This window comes from Oryx dammah, unplaced genomic scaffold, assembly GCF_014754425.2.
Source record: "Oryx dammah isolate SB20612 unplaced genomic scaffold, SCBI_Odam_1.1 HiC_scaffold_23, whole genome shotgun sequence".
In the NCBI taxonomy this organism is placed as follows: domain Eukaryota; kingdom Metazoa; phylum Chordata; class Mammalia; order Artiodactyla; family Bovidae; genus Oryx; species Oryx dammah.
The window spans coordinates 116543693-116562793 of record NW_024070207.1 but is presented as its reverse complement, the minus strand read 5'-3'; the positions used below and the strand labels follow the sequence as shown (position 1 = coordinate 116562793).

Genomic DNA, 19101 nt, shown 5'->3' with positions numbered 1-19101 from the left:
TATATATATTTTAAAAGCTTCAAAGAACTAGCCAACAGGTGGTGAAGCGGCACACTAAACTTCAAACCCGCACCGTCGCAGGAAGTAGCCCGTGCAGGCACCTTAGAGCAGCTGCCAAAACCCCTCTAAGCTTTAGAGGCTCGTGTTTTCAGTCAAGCACGGTTCGGATCCCACCAGCCTCCACAAACAAACCGGAGGTCCAGTGCGGCTGCACTCTGGGAAGCAAAGCCTTGCCCTTGGCCATCTCTCCAATGGCGCCCATCCCCTCTGTGACAGCTCAGGGGTCCTGTGGATTGGGTGATTGACAGCCGCCCTGGATTGGGAGGCGTCTCTTGTAGCGGCTGCTGATTGGTCAGCGGTGTGCGGGTGGGGGGGTTGGAGACTGGCGTGTCACGTGGACGAGCCCTATTTCCGGTGCGAGGGCCGTTTACTCCAACACCGGTAAAATCTAACTGTCTTTTTCAGCGTCTGCGGGGGATACGGGACGCGGCTAACTTCTCTCACGGCTAACCGGTTCCCGCCCCCTTCTGAGGCCGATTTCCGGGACTCTGGGACCAGAAAAGGTTTGTCAAATAGCACTTTTTCCTTCCTTTGAACTTCTTTGTGCGCTAGAAGCAGTTGAAAAGAGGTTTGACTTAATCGCTGGAGGGCTCCGGAGCGAGGTGGCGGGGGAGGAGGATTTATTTAAGGGAAGAGAAAGGATTTGCCTTTTCGGAAAGAGCCACTCTTTTCTGGCTCCGCTGGTGGGGTGGGTTTGGGATGGTTCGGGTGGTTTGGGAAGGTTCGGAGTGTTTTGTCGAGGTGGTTCCCGCTGCCGCTTCTGGCCTCTTAGTGGGTACCGGGTGCTGACTGAAAACAGTTGATCCTTTTTCATCCTTTCTCTTCTTTGGCATGGGAGGGGGCCAAGGGGGCCAAGGGGGGCGAGGGAGACGAACGACCGAGGCTCTCACACTTTATTCAGATCCTTCAAACTCAAAATCCTATTAATTAGCAAGTTTTGTTGTAACACTTTTTGAGATGTAAACTTTGATTTGGAGGCATCTGACTGTAACCGCCATTAGTCAAATAAAGTGCAGCTAAGCTGTTGGTGTTGTAAATACGTACACGAGGCGAAACCAGGGGCTTCCCAGCAGCTCAGTTGGTAAAGAATCCACCTGCAGTGCTGGAGACCTCGGCTCAGTTCCTGGGTCGGGAAGATCCGCTGGAGAAGAGATACTCCAGTATTCTTGGGCTTCCCTAGTGGCTCAGCTGGTAAAGAATCCGCCCGCAACGCGGGAGACCTGGGTTCGAACCCTGGGTTGAGAAGATCCCCTGGCGAAGGGAACGGGCTACCCACTCCAGTATTCTGGCCTGGAGAATTCCATGGACTGTGTATGTCAATGGGGTCACAAAGAGTCAGACACGATTGAGCGACTTTCAGGCGAAACAAAGTAAAGATGTGGTTCGAGCACAGTCCTTTGATAACTTCATCTGTTGCGGATAGCTTCCCTCCATTTGCCTGGCTCTCCCTGAAGTGGTACTGCTCTAGCGTTTTAAAGTAGTTTAATGTTTATGCATAATGATTTTACAAGCAAAACTTTTATACACAGTATTGTATAAAAAGCAGCGTATGGGCTCGATTCCCTGTCGGCCGACTTTATAGCCTTTAATGTTTGATACCGACAGCAGAAGGGCTGCTTTTCAGAGTCCTGACAGGACTTTTAGAAAGTGATCAGTGTATTGACACAGACTTGTTTAAAAACATTTTGGCGTGGTCTGGCGATTGAAACTGCCCTGTCTTGCCAAATATTTCTTGCAGTGGTTTTTGGATAAGTTGATGAGTTGATGGCAAGGGAGAGCTAAAGAGCAGAATCCTCAAGTGACTTCTGAGAAAATGTCTTTGCAGTGTCTTTTAATTTTTAAAAACTGTATTTTGGGGGACTGTGGTGGGTCTTGCTTGCTGCACCAGCTTTTCTCTAGTTGCAGCCACTGGGGGCTACTCTCTAGTTGTGGTGCACAGGTTTCTCATTGTGGTGACTTCGCTTGTTGTGGAGCTCGGGCTCGAGGTGTGCAGGCTTCAATAGTTGCTGCAGGTGAGCTCAGTAGTTGTGGCTCCTGTAGTTGCACAGGCTCAATACGTGTGGCACAGGGGCTTAGTTGCTCCCTGGCATGTGGGATCTTCCCAGTGGGAATCAAACCCCTGTCTCCTGCATTGGCAGGCGGTTTCTTCACTGCTGAGCCACCAGGAAAGCCCCCTTTGCAACCCACTCCAGTATTCTTGTCTGGAGAATCCAATGGACAGAGGAGCATAAGGGGCTACAGTCCACAGGGTCACAAGGAGTGGGACACAAGTGAGCGACTGAGCATATATGATCCTGAGGATTTGTTGTTCATGTGCTCCATGACAAGTTGGTTCTTTGAGAGGGTGTCACGACTACCTAAATAATAAAAAGGTGGCTTTGCTGTGCCAGTCATTGTTCTAAGCACTTGACATATATTAATTCACATCATCCTCATAATTCCATGGTCTGTGCTGTTGTCCCCATTTTACAGTTTTTTAAGCACAGAGAAGTCACACAGCTAGTGAGTGGAGGAGCTGGGACCCACACCCTGTATTCTGGCCCAAACTCTAAGGTCTTAATGCTATTTGATGTTGCCTCTCCTGTAACTAGCCAGCATGTGACAACTGCTTTAAAAGTGAAGTGTGAGTGTTCTGGTACTTCTGGAAAAGCAGTTTTACTTCCAGATGGTGTGACATTGCACCCTTGCTTTGTGGAGCTGGAAGTTGAAGGAAGCCTTGATGTTTGGAGTTGGTTCTCCTATGTGGAGTGCAGGGTATTGGGGGCAGAGGGCATGGCAAGTGCAGAGGTTCAGAGAATGCCAGGTCAGCTTTGATTTGTCCGTGTCCTACAGAGACAGAGGTGCTGGGTGACTCTGTGTACGCTGCCTCTGTGTTTACAGCAGAGTTTTAGCAGCATTGTAATTAAGCCAGTGGGGGACTGTCTGACTGTTAGAGCCTCTAACAGTGGTTGCCAAACTTTGTTTATAAAAGGGCAGATGGCAAATATCTTAGTTTTAGAGCAAGGAGACAAGTGATAAGAGGTGACGTCTGAGAGGTGTGGAGAGACCTGACTGTAAAGACCTTGTAGGCCATAGTAGGAGTTTGGGATTTTATTTTTTTCTTGGCCAAGAAGGGATTCCAGGTGATTTTAATAAAAAAGTAAAGCACCTAGACTCTGAAGCCATACTGTACCATGTACTAACTATGAGACTTGGGTAAATTATTAAAATTTCTTTGCCTCAGTTTTCTCTTAAGGAAAATGGGGATGATAATAGAGCCTGCCTTGTGGGGTTGTAAGGAATACTAAATGAATTAAGATACATCAAGTGCTTAGAACATTGCCTGGCACAGAATAAGCAGTAAAAATCTGTTAGATGGTATTATCTGTACCTTGTGGCATAGTCCAAATGTTCTATAGTGAAACTGTATTTAATGAAAAATTCTATATTTAAATCTATAAAACAAAGTTGTTGAAATACTCCCTAGAGCTGGGGTCCCCAGTCCCTGGGCTACAGACTGGTGCTAGTCTGTGGCCTGTGGCATGGCTGCATGGCGGTGGCGAGCAGCAGGCTAGGGAGCAAAGCTTCATCTGTATTTACAGCTGCTCCCATCACTTACATTCCCCCTCCCCAGTCCATGGAAAAAGTGTCTCCCACAAAACCCCTCGCTGCTATCAAAAAGGCTGGGGACTGCTGCCCTAGAGTGGAAACTTTAACTCACTATTCTCATTCTTTGTGCGTTCGAGCAGACCCTGCTCTGCAGTGTCTTTTTTAAGAGCAAGACTTGAGGAGTAACTTTTGAATGTCTATGACTTGGAACTCGGTAAATAAATCATAGCCTATTTGCAAGACAGGGAACTGAGACGTTGTTGAAGTGACTATGGTGTATCTAAAGGTCCTGATTTAGAAAGACATCTTTCACTTTTGTCTCTTTTTGAACTCATACATTGTATTCTTCTCTGCATCTGGGTTTTACTCATCATGGCGGTTGTGAGATTTCTGAGATTTGTCCTTGTGTGTATCAATACTTGGTTTATTCTCACTGCTGTGAGAGTTGGTTTATTCTCAGTGCTGTGTAGCCTTCCTTTGTATGAAACCCCAGTTCAAGTAGTCATGACTTGTATTAGTTGTATAATCAGAAGAAAATAGTCTTAGAAAAGTAAAATTTGGTTGAAGTTACAGCTCAAATTGAAGGTATCTAATAACCTGAATTTATTTTACATTAGTAGACTGCATTTATCTAACTTGAGGGGGCTTCCCAGGTGGCTCAGTGATAAAGAATCTGCCTGCCAAGTAGAAGACACAGGTTTGATCCCCAGGTCAGGAAGATCCCCTGGAGAAGGAAATGGCAACCCACTCCAGTATTCTTGCCCTGGCGGGCTCCTCTATCCATGGGATCGCAAAAGAGTAGGATGCAACTTAGCAACTAAACAACAACAATCTAACTGGGGAGTTATTTTTCCCTTCATTCTGCCTCTCATTACGGCTCAGGATGGATAAAAGGGCATTAGCTCTCTTATGAACACCCCTCCCAGTGTTCAAATCTGCTACAAAATATAATATGATAGCATTATACTCAATATCCTTTTCTGATTGCTAAGAGGAATGACTCAACCATAACTGAGCCTACATAATTCTAGAAGAGATGTTGACCTGTTTTTTAACATGCAGTTATTTAAGTTTACTACAAAATTTTAACTATGGAAGCAATCATAATCTTAGCGCTGAAATGACCTTAGATGTAATTTTGCCCAGTTTTCACCTGGCAGGGGAGGATCTTATGTCTTTAGTGGTCTGCCCAGGCCACACCTTGGTGGAGGCCCAAGCTGGACTCCCCTGACTTAAATCTGGAGGCCTGCAGCCTCCCTGAGTAAAAAGCGTCTGACCTCCTTGACAAAGACAGTTAGAACTCATGCTCTGGTTGTTAATTTGTTTCTGTAGCCTTTAGATTGTAAAGCATTCACTTTACAATTTGTAACTGTGTTTGATCTGGATTCTTATTCCTACATGTGAACAATAAAGCCCTTCAATTTTTAAGTTTATCCTAAATCACTAATGAAAGAATTCTCATTTTGTTGCTCTCTAAAATTCAACCAGGACTCCAAATCAACTTGAGTTGGCATTCTGAGAATATACCTATGTTAAGTTTACTAAGGCAATAAGTGTGTGAAGTAACTTTTTTATGCATTGCTTTTCAGGAGTAAGCTTTACCAGTCCTAGACGTTCAAGCATTTTCACAAATAAATCCTCCAGCAAGTTTCAAAATAATTAGGCCCAACTCAGGAAGTGCAGTTCCTCTGTTGCACAAAAAAGATGTCAAGCGGATCTAGTGAAGTTGATGTGGTTTGTATTTCAAGTTGAAATCTGTTTTTGTTCATTTTATTGTGTTCTGTTTCTTTTCCAAGTTGAGTTTAATTTCATACAGTAAAATGCAGAGATTGTAAATGTACAGTTCACAAGTTCCCAGACAGTGATGTTTAAAGTATTTAAATGATGAGCATATGTGTACAAGTTTTAAAATTTTAACTATTTACCAAGATTCATTTTTTCTGACTCTTTTCACATAACTATATGAAAGCATTTTGAAAAGTATAAGGCCGTGTATACAATGGTAACATGGGGTCTGTCTATCTATCTATCTATATATATATATTTTAAGTACTAATCTATAACCCAGTCCCACATTATCTTGTTTATGGCTTTTGAAACAGACATATGTACTTTTAAATGGTTAAAATTATTCCTGTAGCTCATAATCCATTCTTAGAATATACTCTTAGAATATCATGGTTGTTTACTATCTATTTACTTATTTATTCCCTATCTCCTTCTCCCTAAAATGTTTTAGGTGATTTAGAGATTAACTTCTCAAAAAAAATAGGTGTGGGGAATTCCCTGGCAGTCCAGTGGTTAGGACTCTTGAGATCTCACTCACAGCTGAGAGTCCACATTCAATCTGTGGTCTGGGAACCAAGATCCCACAAGCCTCGCAGTGCAGGGGAAGAAAATAATAAAAAATATATGCTTAAGTATTTCCTATTTTGTCCACAGAGTGGCACTGTTGGATTAGTTAAAAAAAAATCAAAAGCCATGTAGAGGATTCTTTGTAATTGCTTTTAGAAAACTTGCTTATTTTATAGCAGTTCTGGTGCCAAATTACTAGAAGACTAGACTTTCTACCTTAAGGTACACAGGAGGAAAATGATGTCTTATGTGTGGTTGTGATAATGAGAAGTTTTGAAAGTGCATCTTTTCCTGTAGTCATAGTATTGAAAATAGACAAAGGTCCTTTGATATCACCAGTTGCCTTTTAGAGCTTCTTGAAAGTGAAGTAAGTCCTCAATTTTTCTCTAAGTTCTATCATCATTCCTTTTAATTTGTTAATAAATCTTCCTTAGATAAGAACACGAATCCCTGCTTATGATGATGATAACATTGTTCTTTATGCATATGAACCAAATACTGCATATTTCAGTAATGTAAGTAATGTTAATTGCCATTTGCCAAATACATGAATATTTAACCACTTTAAAGAAAAAGATTTCAATTGTTCATAAACTACAGATTTCCTCTAAACTCGCACTCAAAAAATACTAGTCTCTCTTAAATTTGTCCACTTCCTTTCATTAAACAGTGAGCAGAATAACCATTTTACTTCTTTTCTCCCTTGCAGAGTAGGAAAGTCAGAGCAGTTTTTACTTATTTGTCAGTGTAAAACTCTAAACCTAAGTCCCTCTGATATTATGAATTCTTTCCTTACTCCCTCTCTTAATCAGCAGTGAGTATATTTTCATTCTCATATTAACATTTTTTTTTGTCTCTGGTTTAGATTAAGACCTCTGAAACTCTTTGAAAAGTTGGTTTAAAATAATAAGTTAATTTTATTCTTTCATTGTTCAGTCTGAATTTCACAGAATTATTAACTGTTCAATTTTTAAACTATTAGCAGGAAACTGCTGTATCTGACACATCTTACAACGAAGAACAAGAAAAGATAATTCAGGATATCCTTGTTTATTGCCAGGTAAAAAAAGTTCTGTCTGTCTCAAATGCAGTTTTCTAAAACACTAAGCTAAAATTCTCTTTATCTCATATAAAGTATATAATTGAAATTTTGCTGTATTGAATTATTTATGATTATCAGTCTCATTATGATCTTTTAACAGTTTTCTTTGGTGAAAGTTTCAAAATAGCTGTGTGTAGGTTTTATAGCCTTTTGTAAAAGCCCTTAACTGATCAAATGTAGTTACAGCTATTTCATCTAAACTGTTTGATACTTAATTAATTTCCCCTACAAATTCTTTAAAGGAAGTTGTCTGATATAGATAAACTTGAGTATGTACCTAAATGTATGTCAGGGCTTCCCTGGTGCTCAAATGGTAAAGCGTCTGCCTGCAATGCCAGAGACCTGGGTTCTATCACTGGCTCGGGAAGATCCCTTGGAGAAGGAAATGGCAACCCACTCCATGGACAGAGGAGCCTGGTAGGTCACGGTCCATGGGGTCGAAAAGAGTCAGACATGACTTCACTTTCCTTAAATGTATGTCAGGATATTTCAGTTGAAATGAAATGACAGCCCACTGTTTATTAATGAGTTTATCTTACGTAGTTTTGAGGGGATTTTTTTTTTAATTGACATGTTGGTGGAGACTGATAGAGGTAGCTAACTATCAAGGATTTTGTGAGCTGCATACCCTAGCAATAATGAACATTTATAACAAATAAATGTTTCTTAACATATAACACTACTTTGATACAATGAACTAACATACTTTGAAAAGTAAGAAGTGTTTATGAGAGTCTTTCTCATTATCACTATTGAGAACAGAAGTGGAACACTTAAAGGGGACTGTGGTGTCTTCTGGGGAAGGATGTACAGAGAGTGGGAACGTAGGGGCCAAGTAGGGAGTTCTGATTTTGAGCAGTGCTAGCCCAGCCTGCTTTACATCAGCATCCATGAGGTTGAATGAGGTTGACACGGCTCTGCCAGGACCTTCTGAACGATTGTGCAAGATGTGGTGGGATGGAGCATCTCCCATAAGACACGCCCAGGTTTCAGAGTCACAGCCCTGCAGTGGGCCCTGAGGGATCCTCTCCATTTCTCCTCCTGTGCCTGCTCCCTCCTATCTTCAGCGCCTTCCCTTCCCAGTCTAGGCCACATGGGGCAGTACTTTTTTATCCTTCCCAGCACCCCCTTTAGTTAAATCCCAGCCCTGTCCAGCCAGGCTGGGAAACAGAGGGGAGGACCTCTGCTGGGGACTGATGACCCTCACACAATCCCAATCCTTCTCGCTTATTTCATGGAGAAAATGGGGAAGCGTGGAGCAGAAATCCCCTCCAAGTCCCGATTCTTCTCACAGCCCACAAACCTGCCTAGTTCCATCTCTGCCAACCTCCTTCCTGACCGCTGGAGTGGGAAAAGGGTTCCCCCTATAAGGCTAACACTAACACTTCCTCTGGTTTCTGCATCTGATCCTCTTTCCCTGTATTCAGACACCTCCCTTCATCCATCACCCCCCTCTCTCCTGGATCTTCAGCCTCTGTCTCTCTCAACATACTCATTCTCCCACTGTTATTTATTAAAATCACTTTGTTTGACCTCCTAACCCTCTCTCCTTCCCTTCATAACCCAGCACTTTGAATGTCATTTATGTTCACTCTGGAAACATTTGACTTCCTGTTTGGGTATTTGGGGGGTTTGATTTTTATTGAAGTAGAGCTGACTTATAATATTGTGTTAGTTCCAGGTGTAGAGCATAAATTTGGGGTGTAATTCCCTGTGCTCTACAGTAAAACCTTGTTTCTTACCTATTTTATGTATAGTAGTTAATATCAGTTAATGTCATACTCCTAATTTGTTGGGTAGTTTTCAATATACTCTTCCTTCTGCCCTGTATGCTCTTGCATGCATTTCTACCTGGTGGACACCTTCTCATCTTTTCACTGTTAACACAGATAATGCCCACAACTGCCCACCTGGATTAGATCTTGCCCTTCTGTGCACACTTAGCTTCTTATTTTTATCTGTATTATGGCCATAATGTTAATAATGCTTGAACACTACTGGACTAGCCATTGTGCAGTATTATTATTATGTTAGTAGTAATACTATAGCACATTGCTTTGTCCTTGACAGAACTAAGAGATATTTTCATCCTGATTCTATTAATAAGGAAATTGAATAGCAGAGAAGTAACTTGAACCCCACTGTGTTCCCCTCAAGCCTGTGCCGAGAGCCAGCAGGTCTCACACTTGATCATGTCAGAATCACCTAGAGGGCTTGTGGAAACACAGGTCGCTGCTCTCGCTCTCAGACTTCCCAATTCAGTAGATCTGGGATGGGAGATGTAGCATTTCCAACAAGCTACTAGATGGTGCTGTTGCCTCTGGCACTGGAATCAATTGCTCCCGGCTGCTAATCACTCTATTTACCTAGTCTCTTTACTTGTCTCTCTCCAGCTAAAATGGGAGTTCCTTAGGGCAGGAGCTGGTTCTGTTCTTTTTTATTTTTTTTAATGTCCACATTCCCAGCATCTAGCAAAGCAGTTCTGGCAGGTGGTAAGCTCTCAATAAATGTTTAGTTGAATGAATGATGTAATGGTTCTGGCCTTTTAAGTATATTTTTGCCCAAATGAAATTTCTATGTATTTCAAGAATTCTCAGGTTTTATCAGTCACATACCCGATTGGCATACAGGGGCTGTGTACTCAAACATTTTATAAAGTTAATTGTTAATTGCATGACTTTAACCTGGGGACTTCCCTGGGGGTTCAGTGGTTGATTCTACACTTCCAGTGCAGGGTTCAATCCCTGGTCAGGGAGCTAGGATCTCACATGCCACATGGCCAAAAATAAATAAATAAAATATGCTGATGCCAAAGGTCACATCTGTTGTATTTGGTTCACTGTTCCTTCCAGAGTGGACCCTTCACTGCCTATTAGTTTATACCATCGTTATGGAAAGAGCTTCTTTTGCCTTTTAGCAGATTTTAAATTTTCTTTCCTAAACTATCACCTTCCTTGATGTAAAATGACTCCAGCATAAATGTGATAGTTTATAGGAATTGTGGTACATTTACTTTCCAGTATTCAAGCTTCTTCAAATGCCTGTATGATATGGAGTAGTTGAGTAGGAGGTTGGGGTGCTTTAATCTCAGCCAGCTCAGCCCTGGATCACCAATAACCAGGCATTAAATGGGAAACAAGAAATTTCTGATGGCTTGAGAATTTTCTTTGCTCTGGCAGTCAAAGGTTGGCTTAATGGTATTTTTTATGTTACTTTTCTTTTGAAGTAGAAATTAATAACAGTTTGTACTATAATAGGCCATCTATGATGCTATTCAAGACCTGGATAAGAAGTTTGATATTATTCATGGAAAAGTTTCAAAAATTTACCGTTCCCGTTCCCGTGTGAAGTCATCGTGGCAAAGTCATGTAAGTGTTACAAAAATATTTTCACAGCTATAATAAATAAACCTCTGGGTTCTAAAGATGCCAATTAGAAGTGAGAGAAAACTAATAACTCTTAAAGAGGAGTAAGGCTGATCTGTACTTACTATAGCAGCAGATGGGAGACTAAACCTCTGCTGGAAAAATGCTAATGTTTAGGTTTGAGATATGTATGACAATGGGTATTTTTATATTTGTAACCATAATATATAAAATGCGATTCAAATGTAGGGGTGAAGAGGAATAGAGCACTTATCTTTAATAATATAAAGCAATCTTCCATAGAAAGTAACTATCAATGTATTTACTATATATGTCCTTTTTCTTTTACTCACAGTTAATTTGTGTTGGGTTTGTGTCATTTCAGAAACTACATGGAAATAGATATAAAAGTCATAATAACCTGCATTCTAGAAAGAGCAAAAGCCAGAAAAGGAAGAGAAGGGACTGTCCCTCTTCATTATCTTTAACTGAAAGTTATAGCTCCACTATACCAACAAGCAGGCGGGATGATGATTCCCAGAGCAACACTCTGGGAACATCTTTTGAGTCCCAGAAGTCCCCAGAGCGGGAGCAGGAGTCATTCTTCCAGGATCGGGAGCAAGATCACAACCAGAGCCCAGGGATCCCCTCCGTCTTCACACAACCCTATGAGCCATACGAATATGAGCAGAAGGAACCCATGCAGAGCCCTTCTTACTGCAGCAGCCCACAGGCCCACAGCACCAACAATTCCTTCCCAGTGAACCAGGGCACTGTAATTCCACCTGCAGCCATACCGCCCGAGATGGGACCTGAACCAATACCTACCCCTGACGTTGTGACCTATCCACCTTTATTTGATCCCCAGCCCTCCAGGCATAATACCTCGCCTTCCTACACTTCGAGCGCTTATGGTGAGTATGAACTGACACCTGTTCCAGGTAGCATTATTTACCCTATACTCCTTAGTACTTGGATGCAAGCTTGCAGAAGCTATTTTTTTTCTCATCTTGAGTACTAGTTTGGGGTGATACTCTTAACGATGACTAACACTTGAGTGTGTCTAATGTGCCCGCACTATGCCAGTCAACTGACACTCCCTCTACATTAATACTCATAATGATCGCACTGTGAGTTTTTTCATCTTGTTTTTCTTGACCCTTTCCCTGTGTAAACAATCATGTGTTCCTAAAATGGCTAGACCCCAAATGACAGAAAAGGAAAGGTACACTTTAGGTTATTTCACACAGAGGTCAAACTTGTGTTGACATCTTTGGTTAGAGAAACAAATCTTCCTGGTGAATTACAAAACCCACCTCCATTACAACACACCAACTTTAAGGAGTCGAGCACTCTGGTTGAATAACTGAGTATTTGTCTGAACACAAAGAAATTTGAGTACAACTTAGTTTACGGCACGGGCTTCCCTGGTGGCACAGGCAGTAAAGAGTCTGCCTTCAATGCAGGAGACCTGGGTTGCATCCCTGGGTTGGGAAGATCCGCTGGAGAAGGGAATGGCAATCCATACCAGTAATCTTGCCTGGAGAATCCCATGGACAGAGGAGCCTGGTGGGCCACAGTCTGTGGGGTCACAAAGAGTTGGACATGACTAAGCAACTAGCACTTTCTCATTTTTATTTTATAGCACAGCTAAAACTTCTTGAGGTATGAGCACTTACATTGTTTCATGTCTCAGTTATTTTTTTTTTAAATATAAACCTCCAACCAAAATATCTATTAGTATGCAATGAAACTTGAAAGAGATATTCAGTGTAAGCACAAAATAATGTTTTCTGCAAAATTCAGATAAGCATTTAAGCCTTGAGAGACAGGAATTTTAAAGCCATGGTAGAGGTTTGGTAAGAGAACTCATGTGCTTCTCAAAGATAATGGAAGTTATTGAAATTTGTTAATTAAAATTAAGCAACTTTAGAACTATAAATTCTGGAAATTTCCACTGAAATTAGCTAGTAAAATAAACCTCATCTGGAGAGACCAAGAGGACAGAAATTGAGAGAAATTCATTGAAATTCTTAAAGGAAGAGAGCAGTAGCTTGGTTTAGATTAACCTAATTCAACATAAGTTACAGGTCTTTTTGCTCTATTTGCCTGTGGCCAAAGAGCCCTTGGGTTGCTCAGTCTGTTTTATCATCTTTGAAACTCTAAGTTACCTTCTGAAGTTGCTTTTGTTGTTTGGGGGAGGTCACATGGGACAGCAACCCACTCTAGTACTCTTGCCTGGAGAATCCCATGGATGGAGGAGCGTGTTAGGCTATAGTCCATGGGGTCGCAAAGAGTTGGACATGACTGAGCGACTTCACTTACTCACTCACATGGGACATTCTTGGGTAGCTAGCCTCAGGTCATCTTTAGGCTTTCATTACATTTTACCTTGAAGTTCTGGATCCATGCTGGGGTACTTCACAGAATGTTCCAGGAATGATACAATTACTCCCTACTTAACATCTCTTCTTTCAGGATAATATCAGGTCAAGTATGATTTGTCTTTTTCCCCTCCCTCTTTGAAGCTCCAACTTCACCAGTTAGAAATAACCCGGATTTCTTCAAAGAAAGCTTCCCTGAGGACCCCTCAACCTGGTCGGTGGATGAAGTGATCATGTTTCTGCAAGATGTAGATCCTCAGACACTTGATCCCCTGGTTGACCTCTTCAGGGACCATGTAATGTATCTTTTGATCTGGTTTTTCTGCCTTAATAACTTTGAATTATCTCTTTGCAGACTCTTCAGTTGGTTACTGTTTAGTATGGATGGTGGGGGAACCCTATCAACTGATTTTTCCATATTTGAGAGAGTTTACTTTGTGCAAAGTCAGATCCTTAAAGGGTAGAGGCTGGATCTGTGCTTTAAATGGGCACCCAAGTCCCTAACATACTACAAGTCTTCAAGTTCTCAAGAGAAGATGATTCAGCATGGCCACTCTCAGGTGTCTTCTCCTTTGTAAGACCAGCTACAAAGATCCCCCTCCCCACCTGCTCCCTGCTTGGCCCCGGGATTGTGAGTAGGAGGGAGTGACCACTGTTGTAATACAGTGTCCTCCTTGTTATGATTCCCGATGAACCCAGAAACTGATTCCATTTGACTCTGTCCTGTTGACCTTATATGATTACTGACGATTTGGGATGCTGATACTCTCATGCCGTTTACAAAGTAACATCTTGGGCTAAATTTTTTAAGTTCTAATTTCTTTAATTTCTACTTTTACGTACTAGAAAGTGTATAGAATACCTGACAAAAGCAGTACTGTGAAGGACTTCAGGTCCCTTCAGCCAGTGATAAATGATTCAGCACAGTTTTAAACTGCTGCTGCTAAGTTGCGTCAGTTGCGTCTGACTCTGTGTGACCCCATAGACGGCAGCCCACCAGGCTCCCCTGTCCCTGGGATTCTCCAGGCAAGAACACTGGAGTGGGTTGCCATTGCCTTCTCCAGTGCATGAAAGTGAAAAGTGAAAGTGAAGTCGCTCAGTCATGTCTGACTCCTAGCGACCCCATGGACTGCAGCCCACCAGGCTCCTCCATCCATGGGATTTTCCGGGCAGGAGTACTGGAGTGGGGTGCCATTGCCTTCTCCAATGCAGGAAAGTGAAAGTGAAGTTGCTCAGTCATGTCCGACTCTTCACGACCCCATGGACTGTAGCCCACCAGGCTCCTCCGTCCATGGGATTTCCCCACTGGAGTGGGGTGCCATTGCCTTCTCATAAAAACCAAATAATATACTTCAGCAGCATCACTTGGCCAATTGATTCTTTTTTACTAGGAGGATGGCTTGTGACTATCAAGTAATATTTTTGTAGTGTTTCCTAATGAATAAAATTAGTGCCCACATATATGATGTACCATTTTCAATATGGTAAGAAAATCAGTCATTAGTTTTCAGCATCTAATTAGCTTCAGACAACTGATTACCTTCCAATGTTAAGACAGCACTGTATAGCACACTAATAACTGAGATACTCATGCTCCAGCCCTAAGAAAGTCAATGACTGTCTGAAATTCATTTTTATGATTCATTAAGTTTTTACTCTTTTTGTCATAGTTATGCAATATTTTGTTTAACACAAGGTATTTAAAATTAGGTAGCTTGATGCTTAGGACATTTTTAAGATATTAAGTTAAATTTCCTTTTTCTTAAAATTTGAAGCAAATTTACAAGTGATTAAGTGATGCTTCACTGTACAAATTAGATTTTTGATAGTTTCCATCAGTTGCAGTAATTGTGTTACATGTTCTTATATAGAAAGGAGAAACTATTCTGATTCAATATGAATGCTTTATTAATTATTTCAATTTCCTTTGCTCTGTAGGGCATTGATGGGAAAGCTCTGCTACTGCTCAGGAGTGACATGATGATAAAGTTCATGGGGCTTAAGGTGGGGACAGCCTTGAAGTTGTGCCATTACATCGACAGGCTTAAAGGAAGAAGATATATCTCCAATTTATAAACCATGTGTAGGTTAGACTGGACTTAATTCTGGGGAGACCGATGCCATCTCTGCTCTGCCCTTAGAAGTTTTTGTTGTGTAGAAGGTTCCTTTAAGATATGGTGTATCCAAAATAGCAGAACCTGGGATAGTCCAGTCTACTTCTTTAGAAGCCATTTAATGTGTTAGTGCTAGCATAGTCAAACGGTTGTTTGTTCTTTTCATTATTTTCATTGTATAGTTTACAGATATACTTCATGCAGGAAACAGAAACAGCTTTTGATTTTGGTTAATGTTTATATGTAAAACCAAAGCAGCCAAATCCCAAAGGGCAAAATAGCAGGCAGTGACAGGCTTTCTAAAGAAATCCATGTGACGTTTTCCTTAGAAGAAAATTTAAAGTTGCAACTATAGGTATCCTGTTTTTCTCAAATATTTTATGTCTATTACTGCAATGTTCTGTTTATGTTCTACCAGTTTCCCAAAAGGGAATAGCCACATAAATTATTTTCCTGTTATTATTTCACTGTATGTTTTATCTGTCCCTATTTGAAGGGAAAAAGCAGCCTTTTAAGATTTCATGAGGCATTCTTGCTGCTGCTGCTGCTGCTGCTGTTAAGTCGCTTCAGTCGTGTCCGACTGTGCATTCTTACCAGTTTTTTAAAAAATTATCGCATAGATAGTCATTTCATTCAAGAGATATTACACTACAAGGGTGGTGGTTTGGATTGAGTCTGACTATATTCTTTTCAACTAAATACATGTTATTTTACAACTTCCATATTTTGTCTAAACTTGGACATTTATTTAACTAGGCATTCATTGCTCCCATCTCTCCATGAAGATGCCTATGTCTGAGATTTTTAAAGATGTGTTTTATTGTCTCTTCATTCCTCATATGGATACTGTTTTGTGTTTATATTTTATTCTGTATCTGAAGTATATACACAATTATATTCTTTTTTAATTTAAAATGGCACTTTATACTCCCACTGAGCTAAAGACCATCTCTATATATAGTGAGTTTTTTAATTCTTTAAAACACAAATTGTTTGTGTTTGAAATGTGGAACTTGTTTGGTCTCACTGGTACCTCTCAGCTCACACTTCAGGGTTTCCTTTCAGGGAAGTTCTATCTTGTGCAATGTTTCTAGTTAATTTCCTTTCTAAGCCATTCATCTTACTACACTTTGGACAAGTACATTAATTCTGATTTGAACTTTACTTTAAAAATTAGAACCTTCAGGTGAAATGTTCATTGTTATTTTATTTATTACATCATTATGTTGTATAATATTCAGTGTAATGTTAATAAGCTATGAGAAATGGTGCTGATTTTATTAGCCATTTGTTATAAATGCCAATAAGACGTTCACCAGGGGTAAGAATATACATTATCTTTTTAGAAAACCAAGTGTATCTTATAAGCAAATGTAACTATTTACTGGGCATATATGATTTAAAGGACATTTTCATCTATGTTAGTCCTTTTGTGTTAGAAGATTCAGATTTCAACTTGGTCTTCTTTCAAACTGTTTATGTGAAGATGCTGTGCCCCCTTGAACAGTCCTCAGGTGTTTGTATAAGCACTATGTTTTACAGTTTTTAGATTTTAAATATAATAAAGTTTAATAATTACAGCCGTTAATGTCAAAGCCTCAGATTTTTTTTAATTTAAATTTTATAAAATACAAAACTCATGTTTATTTAATGTTTTCAACTTAAATTATTATGAACAAATTTTAGACATAATTTGATTTTACTTGCTTAAAGACTTAAAGCCAGCAGTGATGCATGTCATGAATCATTATACTTTGTGACAGCCTCACTAGAGAATTCTCTTTCCATCCTGAATATCAAGGCAAAAGTATGGCTAACACAGTAACTTTCATAAATACAGACTTCAAGTACCAGAACTAGAATTTCATATCCACTGAAACAAATTTTTCTAAAATTACCGTCATCTTCATGAAACATATTGGTTCATGGAATGGTCACCTGACCAGTTGACCACATGGGCTCCTCCAAAGTGGCTGTGGTGGAAATCCTCAGGATTCATCTCAGACCAAATTCCCAAAAGGCCTCTCAAGGCCAGGAAAGACATACCAAAGGCTTGCCATCAGGCTGTGCTTCAGTGGATTTCACTCTTCTACAGAATCCCTAAAACATGATTCCTGCACGTGCCAGCAGGAATCCCATTCACCTGTTAAGGCTGCTCAGCACCCACGAGTTTCCAGTGTCTGGAGGGACCAGGCAGAGACACAGAAAATGTTTCAATTCTACCCACAGGTATAGTTTACTAAAGTGCTTTAAGTCACAAATAACTTGAGGGGAAGGGCTTCCCTATATCTGGAAAACACAGATCAAAACCAATAATATTATAGGCAAAATCCATAAAAATTATAACCATATTCACCACTTCACACAGTAACTATTTGCTAACTTTTTATGAAGCCTCAAGTTTTCCATTAGGATTTTTTACTATCTGACCCCTTCAGCTGTATGATCTGAAACTTATCAGAGACCTGCATTTGTCAAAAAGGGCTTCCTATGTATATTATCTTGAAAATGAAGCATTTTTGCAAAAGCATCAGAGTAAAATAACTGCCTATAAATAACAAAAGACTTTAAAAGGCACAGACACCTGATTATAATGTAATCAGTCACTAAAGAAACTTGGTTATGATAACTAGAATTATAACCAATGATAATCTTAACCCTTGCAATGTTAATCACTGGTGAAAATCAAGAAGCAAGTAGCTGTGAACTGTTCATCATACCAACATTTACTGATTGGAAAACTTATGCTCTCATCTTCCTCTAAGAAAGCAAAGGTAGGTAAACTTAGACCCACCCAGCAATTAATGTTCCACTATTTTATCCTATTTGAAATGATGCAGGTAATGAATGAATTCTCTTCATTTAACTTGGTTTAGTATCAAGTTACCAAAATCTGGAAAGACTTTTTTTATTATTTATTTTAATTGGAGGATAATTACAATATTGTGATGGTTTTTGCCATACATCAGCATGAATCGGCCACGGGTATACATGTGTACCCCCATTCTGAACCATATATATGCAAGCTCAAATGGTAAAGAATGCGCCCGCAATGTGGGAGACCTGGGTTTGATCCCCAGGTCGGAAAGATCCCCTGGAGAAGGGCATGGCAACCCACTCCAGTATTCCTGCCTGGAGAATTCCATGGACAGAAGAGCCTGGTGGGCTACAGTCCATGGAGTTGCAAAGAGTTGGACACAACTGAGTGACTAACACACACACAGTATTTGTTGGAAAGACTATTTTAGATAGACATTCCTGATAGCTTACAGTGAACGATGTCAGATTCGTGATCTCCAAAGAAGATTTAGCTTCAGGACCAGGGACCAAACTTGATCACCCAAGAGCTTTTGTATAGCAGAGTTTTATTAAAGTATAAAAGGGACAGAGAAAGCTTCTGACATGGACATCAGAAGTGGGGCGGAGAGTGACCCCACTCGCTAGTCTTCTCAAGGCCTTATATACTTTTACCAGACCCACTCCCACAACATACATCTTAAATTAACAAGATTAGAACTAACTAAAGAAAGGTCTTACCAGACCCACTCCCACATAAGATTAGTCAGAAGGTTCCTATTAAGGAGAAACATGTCCTTGAGCAAGATCAGTTCAGTTCAGTTCAGTCGTTCAGTCTTGTTCGACTCTGCAACCCCATGAATTGCAGCACGCCAGGCCTCCCTGTTCATCACCATCTCCCGGAGTTCGCTCAGACTCACGTCCATGGAGTCCGTGATGCCATCCAGCCATCTCATCCTCGGTCGTCCCCTTCTCCTCCTGCTCCCAATCCCTCCAAGCATCAGTCTTTTCCAATGAGTCAACTCTTTGCATGAGGTGGCCAAAGTACTGGAGTTTCAGCTTTAGCATCATTCCTTCCAAAGAAATCCCAGGGTTGATCTCCTTCAGAATGGACTGGTTAGATCTCCTTGCAGTCCAAGGGACTCTCAAGAGTCTTCTCCAACACCACAGTTCAAAAGCATGAATTCTTCGGTGCTCAGCCTTCTTCACAGTCCAACGCTCACATCCATACATGACCACAGAAAAAACCATAGCCTTGACTAGACGGACCTTAGTCAGCAAAGTAATGTCTCTGCTTTTGAATATACTATCTAGGTTGGTCATAACTTTTCTTCCAC

At 40.7% G+C, this 19101-nt stretch overlaps 1 protein-coding gene across 3 annotated transcripts; it reads left to right on the top strand.

The window, feature by feature from the left end:
* The first annotated feature begins 392 nt into the window (after nucleotides 1-392).
* Nucleotides 393-16556, top strand: SCML1 (Scm polycomb group protein like 1). Of its 3 annotated transcripts, none has more exons than XM_040266549.1 (7): nucleotides 393-628; nucleotides 5238-5382; nucleotides 6986-7063; nucleotides 10363-10473; nucleotides 10856-11384; nucleotides 12999-13150; nucleotides 14793-16556. In XM_040266549.1, the coding sequence occupies exons 2-7, from the start codon at nucleotides 5353-5355 to the stop codon at nucleotides 14928-14930; spliced, it is 1038 nt and encodes a 345-aa protein (XP_040122483.1). In that variant the 5' UTR covers nucleotides 393-628; nucleotides 5238-5352; the 3' UTR covers nucleotides 14931-16556. The 3 variants fall into 3 exon arrangements, with proteins under 3 accessions (XP_040122483.1, XP_040122485.1, XP_040122484.1); XM_040266551.1 differs by having other exon boundaries at nucleotides 430-628; nucleotides 11339-11384; XM_040266550.1 differs by lacking the exon at nucleotides 393-628 and having other exon boundaries at nucleotides 4431-5382.
* The last annotated feature ends 2545 nt before the right edge of the window (nucleotides 16557-19101 follow it).

What these genes read in the sequence shown, in the direction of transcription:
- SCML1 (XM_040266549.1), top strand. Translation starts at nt 5,353, where the DNA reads ATGTCAAGCGGATCTAGTGAAGTTGATGTG. An exon ending in GATCTAGTGAAGTTGATGTG is followed by an intron (nt 5,383 to 6,985) that starts GTTTGTATTTCA and finishes TTAAACTATTAG; the next exon opens with CAGGAAACTGCTGTATCTGA. An exon ending in ATATCCTTGTTTATTGCCAG is followed by an intron (nt 7,064 to 10,362) that starts GTAAAAAAAGTT and finishes GTACTATAATAG; the next exon opens with GCCATCTATGATGCTATTCA.